Source organism: Mercenaria mercenaria, chromosome 9 (genome assembly GCF_021730395.1).
Source record: "Mercenaria mercenaria strain notata chromosome 9, MADL_Memer_1, whole genome shotgun sequence".
Taxonomy (NCBI): domain Eukaryota; kingdom Metazoa; phylum Mollusca; class Bivalvia; order Venerida; family Veneridae; genus Mercenaria; species Mercenaria mercenaria.
In genome coordinates, this window is record NC_069369.1 from 68,075,286 (window position 1) to 68,096,007 (window position 20,722).

The following is a 20,722-nucleotide window of genomic DNA, read 5'->3' on the forward strand; positions in this document are numbered from 1 at the left end:
TATGTTAGGGCTCTATCTATCTATCTATCCCATATAGTCAAACCCCTGCTGTGGACCTATAAATAACAATTCGCTTTTAAGGGGAAACATATGTTTTGCTCTTAGCTAATACCAAATAACACATCAAAATTTGTAGTGAAGTGACCAGCAGATATATAAAACTGACATATACTTTACCTGTACACTTTCCGCATCTTTATTATCTTTCGCTCCAAACATAGTGGTCTCCCTTGACAAAATAATCTAGATTGCATGCGAAGAAAAATTCATTGATACGCACGTTTATATCAGAGAAATCGTTCTTGTTGTCACTTTTGTCTGAGAAATATAGGAACTTTTTCGATTCCACTTTACTTTTTAAATCTACACCAAGTGGATCATGTAAGTTTTGTAAAAAAATATGTGTTGTATATTTCGGATACTCGAGAAAGTTTTGACAAAATAAGCTAATGATTTTAATTTAAGGTTTTTTTCTTGCTATTTTGGGAACATAACCTATAACACCAAAATAGAAATTTTGACGCGTAAATGTTACAAATTAGGAACTATTTAGACCCATAGGATATAGTAAGGATGTGTTTTTAAAAGCACTTTCTCATACACTTGTCATTGTACAACATTGTATACCGTCCATCTGTATTGTCGCGGCACTTGACATTCGACGTAACGACATTACACAAGAAACAACACAACAGAGTATTTCTTGTCTTTACCACATTATTTCATGTCATATACATCAATTACTGTGTGAAAATGAATCGGATATCATTCAAGAAACATCCATGTGAACTTCAAACAACAATAGTCAGCCATTGTCATCGTGTGACATCACATCACAGTGTTCGAAATTCACGGTAGTCCGACAGCCCGTGGCTACCAAATTTCAGCTCGGGCTACCGATTTTCCACAGGTACAAGCCCGACTGGGCTACCGAATTTTCCTCATTTGTTTAAAAACGTGCTAATTAAACGAGTACTGCATCGTGATTTTCCAGACTGAGAAACGCTTATGGAATTATTAGTTTTTGCACTCTTACGTGTTGACAATCAAACACAGTGTCAAAGACATAACCGCAGCGCTAATAGGCTGAATACAATCACCTCTAGCGTAACGGATAATTTGATTAGCTTTCACACTTCTCGCGAAAATCTCACAAGTACCTGCAGTAGGCGGAGCTTAAATTATGCTATCAGCGTGTGTGTAAATGTGTATTCAGCACTCGGTATTACATCTTACAAATTGTCAACAGTCCGAGTTGCAGTAATTGGCGAGTGCGGATCCTAAAAAATCGGGCATGACAGTTTAGATTTTGTTTTGGCAAGGAGTGTCATGTCCGATGCTTTTGGACTCTGACGATGCTGATCTGGACTGGAGTATTTCGAGTTAAAATTTTTCAAAAACATGGCAAACATGTACTGTATATCTTTTTTATTACTTCAAACATGCATAGAGATGTCTGTAAAACAAAATGTTATATGGTGCAAAAAATTATGTATTTTAAGGTGTTAAAGTTCGGGCTAGTGAAATTGGTGTCGGGCTTGGAAAATTTTTAATCTGGTAGCCCGAACGGGCTATTGGATTCAAATCTGAATTTCGTACACTGACATCACTAATTTCGCGGTATAGGTCAACAATTGTGGCAATCAGACTCTCATAGGTTAAAAAACACTAAATATTGTTCAAAAATTTAAAAATTATCTAAGTCAAACTAACAGGAACACTCAAAAGTCATTAAACGCCAATTTAAATGTTTTATATTGTCTGTTTACATTGGCACTATCGAAAATATTCTCCTCTGGGCAGTGGACACACCAGATATTTTGCAGTTGAACCACAAGGTCGCGGGCGTGGTCATAATGTATCGGAACCTAAGAATTGTTCTATTACTGGATATTTTCTATCTGATACGTATCTAACATGTTCCAATTCACTGCTCAGTATCATGGGTGTATTTTGAGGAGATGGTCATGGGGCCCCCATCCCCTCCTCCCCCATAAATTCTGTCGAGTTTAGACGTTTTGATGTTTCGCCTAATAATGATATTTCATTCATTTTTGTGTAGCTGGGGGATGTTAGGTAAAATTTGGTGTACTCTAACCTATAGGCGGGACTTAATTTGCACAATTAATGAGGACAAATGGCGATCAGCTGGTAGACGAACTTGAAAACATTGCAAATATTTGCTTAATTAATGGATTTTTATTTCTTCTTTTTTATTTTTGCAGTAGATATGTGAAAAATACGATTTTAATAAATATTGACAGATATTTAGCAAAGTAACTGCAGGTAAGAACATTTTTCTCTAGCATATGTAACGAACTTGACATGTAAACACCATGTAGGTGGCGCAACTCAAATACCGCGAAATTAGTGATGACACGAGATTAGTGATGTCGAGTATACAACCTCTTTAACATACTTCCATTACAAAACTGTCCATAATTTGGTCAATGTTTGTGTTATATTGATGATTTTTTTTCTGAATGTACATTGGGAATTTTTGCACTCATTTTGGGAAAAATGCATACTTTTTGGCATTGGGAATATACAGCAATAAAAACTGTCCCCCCCCCCCCACAAAAAAAAAAAAACCTGAATTTAGTTTTACAGTATTACAATTATGAAACACAATAGAAATGTAACAGACTGCTAAGTGTCACAGGGAGAGCAAAAATTACATCGTTAACAATTTGGAGAAAAGGAATAACAGAAGCACAGTTATAAAATAGAGAAAAGTGAAAACTTTTAAAGTCTAAACTATGCTTGCTCTCTCAGAAAAGAATTTTAACCCATAGCCTCAATCCTGCTGATGGCAAGTGATTTTGCCTTTGAGACCAGTACAGACCACCTGCACATCCATGCAGTTTATATTTGAAGAAACTATAGCATAAATATTCTTTTTTCGATTTCAGAGGAATTTTGATGTGAACAACTGAAATAAGAGATGTAATAAATGCCACTATGGAGTCATACTTGATGATGTTATATGTGACACTAGAGCAGGAGTCTGCCCTGAAAAACTTCTTTGTGGACCAAGGATGGACATTCTGCAAGCCAGGTAATAGCAGTTTGGTAATTAATAGACTCCCTAATAATAAGCTTTTATAAATATATAATCGTAGTAGTTGTAAAAATAATTTTGACCTATTTCCTAAGTTGTTGTGTGTTATTTTTTTTGCTCATATAATATAACTTTCGTACAAGTGGCAACTGATGATACCAGACCTTGTATTTTATATTTTAAGGGTCCTACCACTGGCACCAGACCAGAAAGAAAATGCCTCTGTGCATGTTATAACCTACCCCTAGGTATCATATAAGAACCATGGTCGTGAACGGGAAAATATACTAACCCATTTCAGTCGCGTATTTCATACCTAAAAGACGCAATTCAGTAAATGTGTACTATCGATATTAAACAAGCGATAATTTATCTTCATTCGTGCACCTGTCACATTGTCTCAATATTCCATATTGCAGAGATGCTCCACATAATTTATGCTTTAGTCAACGTTACAGAAAAAACTTGCGTGAACTCCCCTAATGAACATCCGGTCTAGAGGTCACGGCACTGTGCACATGTTAAGCGAAATGTAAACAAACAAAAACAGAATGCAATATATTCACAGTTTTACGATAAGACTCGAAATGATGAATGAAATTCATCTTGTATATGATTTTGAATTTGAAATCATACATTGGTATACATCTATTCTGTTTATTTAATTCATTTTGCACATTTATGCTGCATATAAATATTTAAGCGTACACGTGTAGTAAAATGACGACGGACATACATTTTCACATCAGCCAATCAGAGTGTGTCTGTAATCTAGACCGGAACTTCACTAGGGAAGTTCAAGCAAGTTTTTTGTGTACCGCTGAAAAAACTATAAACTACACGTTGTTTTTCTAAGATAAGTAGTACTGAAGAAATGTGACAGGTACACAACGGAAGATAAATTACCACTTGTTTAATATCAATAGTACACATTTACTGAACTGCGCGTTTTAGGTATGAAATACGCAATTGAAATGGGTTAGTATATTTTCCCGTTCACGACCATGGTTCTTATATGATACCTAGGGGTAGGGTATAACATGTACAGAGGCATTTTCTTTCTGGTCTGGTGCCAGTGGGTCCTACTTTTAATTTAATTAATTGTAATCTCAGAATAAATTGTCTGAACAAGTGAACATTTCTTCTTATGGTCAGATTAAAGACGCAATGGAAGTAGAAATTAGACAATGTATTGCATTCAGTGGTATAAACTAATTAAATTGTCTTGTCTTTAGTTTATTTTATTTATAATTATTGACTGGTGAGAAATGATTTACTTTGACAGATTTATCAGTGACAACAGACAGGCTGGGTCCATCTGTGAAAGATGTTCATACAGATAGTGCCCACTCTGAAAATAGTCTGAGACAATTGGGGGAAAGAAAGACAAATCTAAAACAGCATCTTGCACCAGTTGTAGAACTGGCTACAGATATTCCTGTTCCAGCATCTATGAAAAACGAAGAACAAACTTTTTCTATCGTGCAAGCAGACACTGAAGGTACTGAGCAACTTAAACAGAATGAAGCAGAGTTGCAAGACATTGGTGATATGAAAGGTTTATCTGATATTACATGTAATCCAGATAAACCAAAAGTAAAGGTTGAAACATTTGAGGTGACTTTGAATGACGATTTTAATGATGATGATGATGAAGATACAGATGTTGATTATAGTTACAATGAAGCAGATGCAAAAAGTAAAATGAAAGCAAATGTATCTAATATTACTGAAGATAATGCAGAAGATGAAGTCGGTATTACAGAGGAAGATAAAAAAGCAGAAGCAACTCAACCCAGGGAACCAAAAGTAAGTAGCAAAACACAAAACATTGTAGCCCCACTTGTGACAGGCTGTCAGCCAGTGTTTGCTTGTCAAAATTCTTTTTTTTTCATTCACTGATTCCATACCAAATTACAAAAATATACCCGTATTAACAGGTTTTGCTTTGTAATACCTTGATATCAAAAGTCAATCTGTTAAAGTTGTTTTACAATGAGAACAAGGTCATGTTACAAAGTGAAACTGTAAATAACAATTTTATCGTTTTCGCTGTCTAAACATGGCATTAACAAAGAAAAATGTATATAGTACCGGTAAGCTAGCATACTATAGCTGTTCTTCGAAAATCTCGTAAGTCACTTTAGGTATCTTTAGGAGATGTGAAAATATGTATTTTTAATTACATTCATTTAAATGTTAGTCCTTTATTGATACTTCTTTTGCATTTAAGGAACAATTGAGCATGTATAAATGTAGCATTTAGTATTAATTTTTATTTATTTTATTAGTTGTAACACATTTGAAACAAGAAAATATTATGGTCATTTCAGCAATAATATTGTATTTTGTGTCGTTGAGTTTGGTTGAAACAAGAAAATATGAAATAGTCATTTACACTACAACACAATTATTTCATTATACGAGGTTTTCCAAGAATAATATAACAATAAATAGCAATACAGTATTTTTCATTGTTAAATTATCTCAAATTATTAGATATCAGCTTTGCTGTTTGTAAGGAAAAGGAAGTACTGCTGTTTAAATTCAAGAATAAAGTTTCGCGATAAAACTGACTTAATTATGAGGTTTTCAAAGAACAGCGGAGATGCTTTGGAAAGGATAAGTTTTTCAGGTAAGACAGAGTTTATAACCTAAATTGATTAATTTGCAAGATACACATTGCACAGTACATTGAAATTACATGTATTTATCACTGTAAAATGTATTGATATAAATTTGTAAATACCTCAGTAAATACACCTGTTTAATTTTAAGCTTTGAAAATGTACTGGCTTTGAAATTTAATTTTTTTCTCCTGATTTTTCAAAATCTCATGGAAAAGCAAAATGATGTTACTGTTTCTCACTTACAGCGTTGCAAACTCTCATCGATGGAATTCGCTGTTGAGGACCAAACAAGTTCATGCATAAAAAATGAAACTAATGAAGAACCTAGCAATTTACATCCACTTAAATTCTCAACAGTTAGAACTCGAGACACGAAGGAGGCTCCATTAGAGAATTCTGTTCAGTATTCAAGCCATGAGGAAGTAAAAAAGGCATTCCAGTGCAAAATATGCAACTATTCAACAGTATCTAGGGGAAATGTATACAGACATCAACGGGTTCACACTAAATCCTCTGTCAAATGTAGTAAGTGCGAGAAATCATTTGCAGCTGTTTACGACCTGAGGCAACACTTCCGCTCAATTCACGAAGGTTTGAAATTGTTGTGTGAAATTTGCAGCAAGTGGTTCAACAACAGATATAACCTGCGCAGACATTTTTTAATGGAACATTCCAAAAAGTTTAAATACAAATGTACATTCTGCGAGAAACAATTCATTGAAAAACTTTGCTATCTTGGGCATGTCAACAAACACCTAGATTCAAGACCGTATAAGTGTCACATCTGTAGCAAAAGTTTCTGTTACAAGACAAGTCTTCAAAGGCACGTTGAGACGTCACACCAACCAAAAGTCGAAGACTTTGTATGCGAGACTTGCGGGGCCATATTTAAGAGTAAAGGTAATTTAAAAAATCACACTATGGGTAAACATGGGCAAAAGATATTTGAGTGCAATTGTGGGAAGGCATATTCATGGCAGCTATCATTTATCCGCCATAAGAAAACATGTAAACTTTTACAGAATGAATAATTCATAGGAAAGTGACAAATTATGGTGTTTCTTGTCTACCCTAAACATGTTTCTTAATCAGCATCGGTGGAACAACAGACTGTTGTAACACATTATTTGAGTGCAATATGAGCTATTGTTCTCTCCCTGACACTATCCTGCATCCATCCATTCATATTTTCTCCTCTAAAACCATTAGGTTGAAGTTGATGAAACTTGAAATGGATGTTCCTTGGATCGAATGGTTCTGTACCAGACTTCTTTGGCTCTCTGGGACTGCCAAACCTGAATGTGGAAAAATCTTTAAGCACCTTCTCCTAGGCAGTCGGTCCTTATTATTTACTGTACATTTTTCGTTTTTAATGTTTTGATATCATTTACTCGACCATATCAAATATAACTATTTTTGATTGATACTGATTCAATTACCCTTTTATCTTGGATATGACTTTCTCTTTGTATTGACTTTTTGTAAGAACTTATTTTGAATTTTAATAACTTAACAAAGCACAGTCAAACTTTGACATTATTAGTTTGTCAGTTAAACAAAGAAAGAAGACAAGCATTGTTTATTGTACAATAAATCTAGGTTGATTCACAGACCGATAGACAAAATTATAATGCTGTCACATTTCTACTTGTACATACTATGTTTAGCATAATTTTTATCATATATTTCAATGAGTAAATGTCTGAATGGTTCATTCCATGTGTATCTGAACTCTGAATCATGTCAAATCAGACAATAAAACATGCTAAGACGTGCATGCGTCCATCCGTCCATCCGATATTGTCCGGACCATAATTTTGACATGCATGGACCAATCTTGTTTATATTTGGCGTGAATGTTTACCTCAATGAGAAGGAGTGTCATGCGCAAACCCCTTGTTCGTATCTCGAAGGTCAAGGTCACAGTTGGATATCAACGGTCAAATTGAAGTTTGTCCGGAGCATTTCTTTGTCATGCATGGTGGGATTTCGATATAACTTTGCATGAATGCTCACCATTATGAGACCGAGTGTCATGCGCAAGAACCAGGTCCCTAGGTCTGAGGTCAAGGTCACACAGGCGGGCTCGACATTCTGCCTGTGGGCATACTTGTTTACGCTCTTAGAGGCCACATTTTTTGATTCAATCATTAAATAGTTTGAAACTGGGTCATATGGTGTCTAAAATGGGTCACTAGGTCAAACATGTTTACACTGTTGTGGTGTGTTACTCAGGTGAGCGACCTAGGACCCTCTTGACTCCAAATTCCCAAATGGATGTTTGTTTTCATTTTCTTTGGTTGCTTAATGATAGTTTTGGTTTTTTATTTGTATTTATGCAAGTCAACAACAATGACTATTGAACATTCGTTAAAATACCAGTTAACATTTCTGGATATGTTTTTATATATATATCATATTCATTTTTTTTGCCAGTTTAGAGGTTTATTGTGCTGCTTTTTCTAATTATCCAGGGGTGTATAGCATTCTCTAAAGGATGCAAACACCTGATGTTTTCTGTGTACTTACTTGAGTACATTACTTTGAATATAGTATACTTGGTTGTACTTCTTTGAATGAATGAACTTTAAAAAAAATATCTAACAATATCCACTTTTGTTTTTCATAATATTAAAATCTTGTTTCTGTTGTCATATTGAGGGTTAATTGAGCAATCTGTAACCTGATGTTTAGATGCTGTATCATTTATTGTTGATAATTTGTAACATGACCTTGTTTTGAAGGCATTTACATTGTAATAATCATCTAAAGAAAATAAAATTTCTCTTTGGCAGATCCTTCTTTATTTATGTATGCTTGTGTGTTTTGAGGTACATGTATATTGATATTGTTGTCTCTGTCACAAAAGTTTCCCTGGACTATGCCTCTGAGACAGCTGCTTTGACCTGGAGTGTAATAGGCACTGGGTTAAAATATTGGCTCCACTCACACTCAGTGGTGCTATTGTTAGTATTAAAACACAACTGATCCATTTTGTAACTCACTCACTCACCTATCATGAATAATGGAAGAGTTAATCAAGAATATCAAAATTAATGATGACCGGTTAGAAACAAATGTATCATTGGAAGATTTCCTCTTGGAGTTGTCATTGAAATGTAATAAAACTAGAACAAAGTGTGATTTTGAAAGAAATTAACTGCTGCTGGTTGTGGTTTTGAAGAAATAATCTCTGGGCATAGCTTTGGAAAAACCCACTGCTGCTTTGTTGTTGTAAAACAGTGAATTGCTGGTGATCGACTCAGTCTGTTTCGATATAAATTCTTACATGGTGTTCACTAGTGCAAGGAATGTTGAACTAGTGGCTGTCTTCTCAGTTGGAAACCAGTGTTTACAGACAGACAATTTGAGTTTGGCATGTTTGCTATTTAGTTAGAAACAAAAAAAAAACAATTTATTACAATGCTCCATATTCATCAACAGTTCAGCACAAACTGGCTAAAAAGTTTACCATCACTAGCAACTTCCAGTGGTGCGTAGTTAAAAAAACAGGGTTTTAGCTCACCTATCACGTAGTGACAGGTGAGCTTTTGTGATCACCCTTCGTCCGTCTTCCTTCCGTCCACAGTTTCCTTGTGAACACGATAGAGACCACATTTTATATTTGATTTTAATCAAACTTGCACTCAACTTATCGGCATACTATCTCGGTTCCTTTCGAAAACTGTCATGGGTTCCAGAGTTATGGTCCCTTAAAGGGCCAAAATTTGCTATTTTTAGCTTGTGAATAAGATATAGACAACCTTTTGCAATCAACTTTAATCAAACTTGCACACAACTTGTATTGGCATAGTATCTCGGTTCCTTTCGAAAACTGGCCAAATCCCATCATGGGTTCCAAAGTTATGGCCCCATAAAAGGCCAAAATTTGCCATTTTTAGCTTGTGATCACGATAGAGACCACATTTTGCAATCAACTTTAATAAAACTTGCACACAAGTTGTATTGGCATAATATCTCGGTTCCTCTCGAAAACTGGCCGGATCCCATCATGGGTTTCAGAGTTATGGCCCCTTAAAGGGCCAAAATTTGTTATTTTTGTCTTATGAACAAGATATAGACAACATTTTGCAATCAAATTTAATCAAACTTGCACACAACTTGTATTGGCATAATATCTCAGTCCCTTTCGAAAACTGGCCAGATCCCATCATGGGTTCCAGAGTTATGGCCCCTAAAAGGGCCAAAATTTGCTATTTTTGGCTTGTGCATTCATATAGAGACTTTATTTATGGTTTGATTTGATACAAACTTGCAAAATATCTTTAACAACAATAGATCTTGGATTCCATGATGAATCTGTCAAATCCAATCATGTTCTGGAGTTATTTATATCTGATTACCTCCACTGATTTTAATCAAAATGAATTTGTATCAGTATGTACTTACAGGACTCATTTGACTAAGACAATCAGGGTAGATAACCATGGACTGATTTTATGTCAAATCACCTCCCTTTATTTCAAATTAAAATAGGTATATCTCTGTAACTAATGAAGATACTGATCTGAAATTTCATTTATGCCATCAGATGGACTTGGACAATCAGTGAAGATACATATTATTGAATTTATGACAAATTACCTCCGTTTATCTTTTAATGTAAATGAATATGCCTAACAGCTTCTAATGAGATTGGTTTGAAACATTATTATGTCTTCCATGATAAGAAATTTCTATTTTACTTACTTTTCTTATATATTGTTGTAAAGGCTTGTACTCTGTATCTTCTACATGCATATACCAGTGCATGATTACCTCCCCTGATTTTGATAAAAATGGATTTAACTCAGTAAGTATTTACAGGACTTTTTTGAAATTTCATTATTGTCATTAGTTGGACTAAGACAGTCAAGGTAGATAACTATGGACTGATTTTATGGTAAATTACCTCCCTTTGTTTCAAATTAAAATGGGTGTATCTCAGTAACCAATGAAGATACTGATTTGAAATGGCATTTTGCCATCAGATGGACTCGGACATTCGGGGTAGATAACTATTGACTGAATTTATGACAAATTACCTTCCTTTATTTTATGTAAATGAATATACCTCAGCAGCATCTAATGAGATTGGTTTTAAATGTTATTTAAGTCTTCCATGGTAAGGAATAGTCATGCTAGTACAAAAATGCAGTATTTGAGCCAAGGACCCTCAAACTTGGTATGACTAGTAGGTCAGAAGGGACTGTTATAAGAAAATATTTATCCTGATGAAATTTAAAGTGTATGCCTGTGTGATCTATGTCAAAACTTGATCTTATCATTAAGAGCAATAATATTCATGTGAGCGATATAGGGCCATCATGGCCCTCTTTTATTAGTTCCTTTTAATTGTTGACTTCCAAAGTCATGCATTGTTTATGAATTACATCCCTTTATAATGATAGAATATTTCAATACTTTTTGCTTTTTTAGCTCACCTGAGCCAAAGGCTCATGGTGAGCTTTTGTGACCGCTCAATGTCATTCGTCCGGCATGTGTCGTGCGTCGTCAGTCGTTCGTCCATGTCGTCGTCCGATCGCCAACAATTTCTAAATAAATCCTCTTCTTGAAAACCACTGGGCAGAATAACGTCAAACCTCACAGGAATGATCCTTGGGTGGTCCTCTTTCAAAAATTGTTCGAAGAAATGAATTCCATGCAGAACTGGTTGCATGGCAACCGAAAGGAAAAACTTTAAAAATCTTTTTGTGCAAAACCGCAAGGTCTAGAGCCTTGATGTTTGGCATGTGACATCATCTAATGTTCCTCTATGAAAATTATTCAAATTATGCCCCTGGGGTGAAAAGAGGCCCCGCCCCGGGGGTCCCACCTTTTGCATAGACATATAGGAAAGAAACTTTAAAAATCTTCCTGTTTAAAACCATAGACCTAGGCCTTTGATATTTGGTATGTAGCATTGCATTGTGGTTCTCTACCAAAATGGTTGAAATTATTACCTTGGGGTGAAAAGAGGCTTTACCGCGGTGGGGCGGTGCTTGGAACTGCAAGGCATATGTTTTTGATATTTGATATGTTGCCTTGCCTAGTGTACCTCTACCACAATTGTCCAAATTATGCCTATGGGATGAAAGGAGGTCCTGCGCTGGGGTCCCAAGTTTAACATAGACTTATATGGAAAAAATTTAAAAAATTCTTGTCCTAAAGTTCATGGCCTAGACCTTTGATATTTGGTGTGCATTGCCTAATGGATCTCTTACAACATTGCTCAAATTATACCCCAGGGGTGAAAAGAGGCCCCGCCCTGGTGGTCACTTGTTATATGAGTTATACAGGAAAAGTACTCAAAAACTATTCGATCAGGGGTCCCCTGACTGTGACCTTGACCTACTGATCTACTTTCTTTTCTTTCTTTTTTTAAATACAACATTGAAATGTGGATGACATATACAGTTAAGCACACAGATTTTTAACCTGACTTTCAGTGACCATGAATGTGACCTAAAGACATACGTTATTTATATTTCAGCATCAGTTTGCCATGTGGCTAATATTACTCAGGCGATCCAGGGTAATCTCAATTTTCTCCTTCTATTTTCAATATAGAATTTGTAAACATACAGAAATTGCTGAAATTGAACCCAGGTTCACTGTCGAAAAATTAGGATTAACGATCGATAAACTAGGTTTTCCACTATTCGGAGAATATGGGGGCTATACTACTCGCCCCGGTGTCGGCGTCGACGTCGGCGTCGGCGTGACCCTTCTTGGTTAAATTTTTTCGGCAACCTTTGTTTTTCTGTCATATCTTTCTTACTATTGCTTATATCTTACTGTAACTTCACATGAACACTGTCCAGTAAACAAACAATATATGTGTAGGGGTTGAGCCCATTATACCCTAGGTCAAGGTCACCAAGCTGTTATACTTAGGTTATTCTTAGGGTGAAAGTTTTTCGGCAACCTTTGTTTTTCTGTCATATCTTTGTTAATATTGCTTATATCTTACTGTAACTTCACATTAACATTGTCCAGTATGCAAACAAAGTATGTATAGGGACTGGGTCCATTATAACCAAGGTCAAGGTCACCAAGGTGTTATACTTGGGTTATTTTTAAGGTTAAAGTTTTTCGGCAACCTTTGTTTTTCTGTCATATCTTTGTTACTATTGCTTATATCTTACTGTAACTTCATATAAACATTGTCCAGTATGCAAACACAGTATTTACAGGGACTGGGCCCATTTTATCCAAGGTCAGGGTCACCAAGGTCTTATACTTAGGTTATTATTAAGGTTAAAGTTTTTCGGCAACCTTAATTTTTCTGTCATAACTTTGTTACTTTTGCTTTTATCTACTGTAAGTTCTCATAAACATTGTCCAGTATACAAACATAATATATGCAGGGGCTGGGCCCATTATACCCAAGGTCAAGGTCACAAAGGAGTTATACTTGGAATTATTTTCATGTTAAATTTTTTCGAATTTATTAATAGACATGTCTTTGGTACTTTAAAAGATAATGACTTGAAATTAAAAGCATTTGTTTATAATCATCATCTGCATGTGTGGTTACATACCCCATAACTCTAATTGTATTTTTGACAGAATTATGCCCCTTTTGTACTTAAACTTTTTTTTGCAATCTTCACTTTCTGGATATTACTTTAATGCAATATAAGATAAAGACTTGAAACTTAAAATGTATCTTTATCACCGTCATCTGCATGTGTGGTAACAATCCCCATAACTCTGATTTGTATTTTTGACCAAATTATGCCCCTTTTATACTTATTTTTTTTAAACAAACTTTGTTTTCTGGACATAACTTTGGTACTATATAAGTTAATGACTTGAAACTCAAAATATATCTTTACCATCATCATCTGCATTTGTTGTAACAATCCTTATAACTCTAATTTGTGTATTTGATGGAATTATGCCCCTTGGTGTATCTTCCTCTTATAGTAGAGGTCTCTTATTCAGACATATATTCATTTTACTGTCAAATCCCCGAATAGTAAAGCGCTGTCTTACGGACAGCTCTTGTTTGAATTCTAACCTATATTTTCAAGCGAAAACTTTAACTGCAGAAAGATACATAATAGTGCCATTGTAATTAATTCACTCACGGGTTTTCATGAATTCATAAAATGATTTTCATTTCCGTAAACGGAATCCAGGCTTTATTCTACGTTTTCCATATAAATCACGTTACGCCATCACTTCCGGTTTATCATATATGCAGAACAACCTTAAGGACATTTTTTGAAAGAAATATGAAGTTTAGCTTGATTCTATATAATATACAGATTGATGCTGATAATAGATTTACTAGTTCATTTGTACCGCCTCGGTAGCCTAGTGGTAGAGCGTCTGCTTTGAGTGCGGGAGGTCGTTGGTTCGATCCCCGGCCGCGTCCTACCAAAGATGTAAAAAATGGTACAAGTAGCTTCCTCACTTGGCGCTCATCATTAAGAGGATAGTGCTAGGACTGGTCAGCCCGGTGTCAGTATAATGTGACTGGGTGGGGTATCATGCCACGTGTCTACGGCATGATATTCCAGTGAGGCAGCACTATAAAGTTGGACATTGTGCTCACTGCTACACTGAGCAGACACCGTCGTTTATATGACAGAAATGTTGCTGTAAAAGACGTTAAACCCGAACACAAACAAACAAGCACTGCTACAAGTATACACCGTCGTTTATATGACTAAAATATTGTTGAAAAAGACGTTAATCCCGAACACAAACAAACAAAACTAATTCATTTGTTACTGAAAAGTACAAATTGATGTTTATTTTTTGTGGCAGATCGTTTGATTCATGTCTGCAGGCTTGATTATTTGGTGGTGGAATATATTGTATGTGGTGTTTCATGGAAATCTGTTTGAATCTTTCTTTATGTTATGGAGGAAAGTGTACATTTTTACAAAGATCTAGTGTTGAAATGGAGGTTTTGTTAAAAAAAGAAAAGAAAAAGCAATTCAAAAGCTACATAAACAATGCATCAGCCTGTCATTCTTTACAATTCTCCTTTTAAGGTATTTGGAAACCAAGGAAGGAAGTATCAGTGTTTGTTGTGTAATACAGACTACAATAAAAGATACGAGCTAGTGGGTCACATGCGCAGGGTTCATCAGGGAGATACTCGTACTTATCAGTGTTCTTATTGTGAAATACGCTTTACGCACAAGTCGAACAAGATTCGTCATGAGAAACATAAACACCTCGGCATTGTTAATCGAGTATGTGAAAAACGTGGAAAAACTTTTCAGTCGAAAAATTTACTTGAAGGCCATATTCGGAAAGTACATCATCCGGAAACCAAGTTTAAGTGTAAATTTTGCAATAGAGGATTTTCATTTACATACAGTTTGAAAGATCATGAAATTATCTGCCGAAGGAAAAATTACACGATATGCAATTTATGCCACAAGGAATTTAAATCAGCTAAAGATTTAGATGAACATTTAATAGCAGTGCATAATGTTTCAAGGAAAGTATCTTGCAATATATGCAGAAAAACATTTGCACAGCCTAGATGTTTAGAAAACCACTTGAAACACATACATAAAATTAATTAATGGTGTAAAGTAAATTTTTGTGATGTATGCGGGTTGTAGTGTCTTAATCAGATTTCACTGACAAAACACAAGAAGCAGAGTGGTCATCTGTATTCAGTTGTGAAAAGCATAGCTAAGCAAACTTGAAATACTTATTCCTCATCATCATCCACATCATCTGACATAAGGGCCGTAACTCTAGCACCGATATTTCATGAATTATCCCCCCTTTTCACTTAGATTTTCAGGTTAAAGTTTTGATACACTTTCACTCTATCTCTGTTATTACTGAATGGATTTGATTCAAACTTAAAATAGTTGTTCAACATCATTACCCACATCATGTGACACAAGGTGCGTAACTCTGGCACCATTTTTTCATGAATTATTACCCCTTTTTAATTAGCATTTCAGGTTAAAGTTTTGGTGCACTTTCACTCTACCTCTGTTATTACTGAATGGATTTGATTCAAACTTGAAATAGTTGTTCAGCATCATCACCCACATCACATGACACAAGTTGCATAACTCTAGCACAATTTTTCATGAATTATTCCCCTTTTTACTTAGAATTTCAGGTTAAAGTTTTATGCACTTTCACTCTATCTCTGTTATTACTGAATGGATCTGATTCAAACTTAAACAATTGTTCAACATCATTACCCTTATCATATGACACAAGGTGCATAACTCTGGGACCAATTTTTCATGAATTATTTCCCCTTTTTACTTAGAATTTTAGATTAATGTTTTGATGCACTTTCACTCTGTCTCTGTTATTACTGAATGGATTTGATTCAAACTTAAAATAGTTGTTCAACATCATCACCCACACCATATGACGCAAGGTGCATAACTCTGGCACCAATTTTTTATTAATTATTCCCCCTTTTTACTTAGAATTTAAGGTTAAAGTTTTGATGCACTTTCACTCTGTCTCTGTTATTACTGAATGGAGTTGATTCAAACTTAAAATAGTTGTTCAACATCATCACCCACACCATATGACACAAGGTGCATAACTCTGGCACCAATATTTAATGAATTATGCCCCTTTTTGCTTAGGATATACTTATATAGTGTTTTGATACATTTTATCTTTACCTCTCTTATTACTTTAAGTTGATATTTTTGACATAGACTCAGGCTGTTGTGCAATATCTTCATCTACAATTGGAGTCATTAAACACTCCAGTGACAGCTCTAGTTTCCTCAGGTGTGCCCAGTTTCACTATCCAGCATCGAAATAGTCGAGCGCGCTGTCTCCTGTGACAGCTCTTGTTTTGTTCAATCTTCATTAAATAGTTTGAAACTGGGTCATGTGGTGTCTAAAAATGGGTCACTAGGTCAAACATGTTTACACTGTTGTGGTGTGTTACTCAGGTGAGCGACCTAGGACCCTCTTGACTCCAAATTCCCAAATGGATGTTTGTTTTCATTTTCTTTGGTTGCTTAATAATAGTTTTGGTTTTTTATTTGTATTTATGCAAGTCAACAACAATGACTATTGAACATTCGTTAAAATACCAGTTAACATTTCTGGATATATATATATATATATATATATATATATATATATATATATATATATATATATATATATATATATATATAGAAAAAATAAACAACATTACATGAGTAACATTATATTTGCCTACCGGTTTCGTTTATACTCATCAGGGCAAATAAAACAATATGGCGTCAATAAATGTGTAATTGCTAAGCAACGTCATTTTTGCGTACACATGTGTACACAACGTTAATATTGTAACGTCATCAGTTTTGGTTAAGTTTCGGTTTAAAAATATCAATGAAATAGCGTTCTTTAGATAACCTAGCTGAAACATCATTACTATGAAATTTGTAAAAAGGAAATATAGAAAATTTAGGAACGGTTTTAGAGCATAAATCTAAATGAGTACTTAAAGGTAATTGTCTTGTTGATGGGTCTCTTATTTGTTGGTCATGTACTGTCCTTCTATTTCTGAGTTTATCTCCTGTTTGACCAATATAAAATTCATTACATCCATTACAAACCAATACATATAATACATTTCGAACAGTACAGTCCATGCTTTCTTTAACATGAAATATTTTATTATTTAAACTGAAAGATGACCCTTCAATAATACAAATACATAAACTACATCTAGGGTCATTACATTTTTGTACTGATGGAAAAGTTCTGTTTTCATTAAATTCTGATTTAATAAGAATACTTTTTAAATTCGGAAGTTGTCTTTTACATTTTATGATTTTCGTGTCGTTTAGTATTCTTTTCATAGTATCATCATTTTTTAAAATATCCAAGTTACTTTTTAATATCCCAAATAGCTCCCTGCTTTTAGGATTGAATGTAGAAATATATGGTATAATATTTACACTTTTATTATTCTGAACGCTTAATAATGTACTTCTAGGTATTTGTATGGCTTTAATAATTCCTGTTTTAATAACTTGTAATGGGTATTTTCTTTCTACCAGAACCGCGGCCAATTCTTTCAAACGTGCTTTAAGTATATTTTTGTCTGAAACAATAGTACATATTCTCCTTGCCAAAGAAAATGGAATGTTTGTTTTTGTGTGTTTAGGATGGCATGATTTGAAATTTAGATACTGCTTTGAATCAGTTCTTTTAAAATATATATCAGTGATAATTGAAGTTCCATTCTTAATTATCATTATATCTAGAAATGGTAATTTAATTGTGCTCTGTTGCATTATGAATTTTATATCGTTATGTAATGAATTTAAAGTTTTTTCAAAATAAAGTAAATCTGAAATTGACTTTTCCCAAAATACAAAACAGTCGTCTAAAAATCTTTTCCATTGTTCTTGAACATATTTAGCAAAATTTTCCATAAACTACATCTAGGGTCATTACATTTTTGTACTGATGGAAAAGTTCTGTTTTCATTAAATTCTGATTTAATAAGAATACTTTTTAAATTCGGAAGTTGTCTTTTACATTTTATGATTTTCGTGTCGTTTAGTATTCTTTTCATAGTATCATCATTTTTTAAAATATCCAAGTTACTTTTTAATATCCCAAATAGCTCCCTGCTTTTAGGATTGAATGTAGAAATATATGGTATAATATTTACACTTTTATTATTCTGAACGCTTAATAATGTACTTCTAGGTATTTGTATGGCTTTAATAATTCCTGTTTTAATAACTTGTAATGGGTATTTTCTTTCTACCAGAACCGCGGCCAATTCTTTCAAACGTGCTTGAAGTATATTTTTGTCTGAAACAATTGCACATATTCTCCTTGCCAAAGAAAATGGAATCTTTGTTTTTGTGTGTTTCGGATGGCATGATTTGAAATTTAGATACTGCTTTGAATCAGTGCTTTTGAAATATATATCAGTGATAATTGAAGTTCCATTCTTAATTATCATTATATCTAGAAATGGTAATTTAATTGTGCTCTGTTGCATTATGAATTTTATATCGTTATGTAATGAATTTAAAGTTTTTTCAAAATAAAGTAAATCTGAAATTGACTTTTCCCAAAATACAAAACAGTCGTCTAAAAATCTTTTCCATTGTTCTCAATCAATCAAAAGGTACAGCCATGGGCACAAAAGTTGCTCCAACTTATGCTACTCTGGTTTTGGGTTACTTGGAAGAACAACTATACGAAAAGATCAAACAAGAAAAAGATGAAAATTTTGCTAAATATGTTCAAGAACAATGGAAAAGATTTTTAGACGACTGTTTTGTATTTTGGGAAAAGTCAATTTCAGATTTACTTTATTTTGAAAAAACTTTAAATTCATTACATAACGATATAAAATTCATAATGCAACAGAGCACAATTAAATTACCATTTCTAGATATAATGATAATTAAGAATGGAACTTCAATTATCACTGATATATATTTTAAAAGAACTGATTCAAAGCAGTATCTAAATTTCAAATCATGCCATCCTAAACACACAAAAACAAACATTCCATTTTCTTTGGCAAGGAGAATATGTACTATTGTTTCAGACAAAAATATACTTAAAGCACGTTTGAAAGAATTGGCCGCGGTTCTGGTAGAAAGAAAATACCCATTACAAGTTATTAAAACAGGAATTATTAAAGCCATACAAATACCTAGAAGTACATTATTAAGCGTTCAGAATAATAAAAGTGTAAATATTATACCATATATTTCTACATTCAATCCTAAAAGCAGGGAGCTATTTGGGATATTAAAAAGTAACTTTGATATTTTAAAAAATGATGATACTATGAAAAGAATACTAAACGACACGAAAATCATAAAATGTAAAAGACAACTTCCGAATTTAAAAAGTATTCTTATTAAATCAGAATTTAATGAAAACAGAACTTTCCATCAGTACAAAAATGTAATGACCCTAGATGTAGTTTATGTATTTGTATTATTGAAGGGTCATCTTTCAGTTTAAATAATAAAATATTTCATGTTAAAGAAAGCATGGACTGTACTGTTCGAAATGTATTATATGTATTGGTTTGTAATGGATGTAATGAATTTTATATTGGTCAAACAGGAGATAAACTCAGAAATAGAAGGACAGTACATGACCAACAAATAAGAGACCCATCAACAAGACAATTACCTTTAAGTACTCATTTAGATTTATGCTCTAAAACCGTTCCTAAATTTTCTATATTTCCTTTTTACAAATTTCATAGTAATGATGTTTCAGCTAGGTTATCTAAAGAACGCTATTTCATTGATATTTTTAAACCGAAACTTAACCAAAACTGATGACGTTACAATATTAACGTTGTGTACACATGTGTACGCAAAAATGACGTTGCTTAGCAATTACACATTTATTGACGCCATATTGTTTTATTTGCCCTGATGAGTATAAACGAAACCGGTAGGCAAATATAATGTTACTCATGTAATGTTGTTTATTTTTTCTTATAATATACTTGATCCGGTACAAACTTTTACATTTTTTATATATAATTTTCCGGGTCAAGGAACATTATCATGGGTCCTAAAAGGGCAAAACCCGATGATAGCAGCTCGGACAGCTCGCCATCAATATCAGAGTCATCGATGAATGTAGAACAAGGAGATAAACAGCTGGGAGAAATTAGCGCAAAGTTATCACTTATTTTAACTGCCATTCAAGACCTCACGGATGCGGTAAGGGAAACAAATAGGCGCCTGTCTCCAGTAAAAACTGAAGCAGCCGTAGATGAAATTACAAGAGCAATAAAGGTAATTGATGAAAAAATTAACACTAAAACAAACCAGCAATGTGACAGTAATAATATAGAAATGCAAGAAAATGTAAATTATTTCGAAGCGGAAGCAATGAGAATTAAAGCGAGCATTGCTTCAATTTGGGAGAGAAAACTGAATAATAGAAAAGATGCATATTGGGGAATGGTTCGCAACAGCGGCAATACTTCTTTTTATGAAAAGTGGGTAGCGGCTAACCCTATAATTATACCGCGTAAATTTCAAAAGATTGAATTTAAAAATGAAAATGAAGA

General features: G+C 34.0%; 1 protein-coding gene across 5 annotated transcripts; it reads left to right on the top strand.

The window, feature by feature from the left end:
• The first annotated feature begins 224 nt into the window (after nucleotides 1–224).
• LOC123547378 (zinc finger protein 69-like) lies at nucleotides 225–16,797 on the top strand. 5 transcript variants are annotated; one of them, XM_045334422.2, is made up of 5 exons: nucleotides 225–381; nucleotides 2,913–3,058; nucleotides 4,347–4,870; nucleotides 5,937–6,591; nucleotides 14,703–14,896. In XM_045334422.2, exons 2-5 carry the CDS (start codon nucleotides 2,962–2,964, stop codon nucleotides 14,744–14,746), a joined length of 1,320 nt encoding a protein of 439 aa, XP_045190357.2. In that variant the 5' UTR covers nucleotides 225–381; nucleotides 2,913–2,961; the 3' UTR covers nucleotides 14,747–14,896. The 5 variants fall into 5 exon arrangements, with proteins under 5 accessions (XP_045190357.2, XP_045190361.2, XP_045190358.2 ...); XM_045334426.2 differs by lacking the exon at nucleotides 14,703–14,896 and adding an exon at nucleotides 5,561–5,696 and having other exon boundaries at nucleotides 5,937–6,108; XM_045334423.2 differs by lacking the exon at nucleotides 5,937–6,591 and having other exon boundaries at nucleotides 14,703–16,797.
• The last annotated feature ends 3,925 nt before the right edge of the window (nucleotides 16,798–20,722 follow it).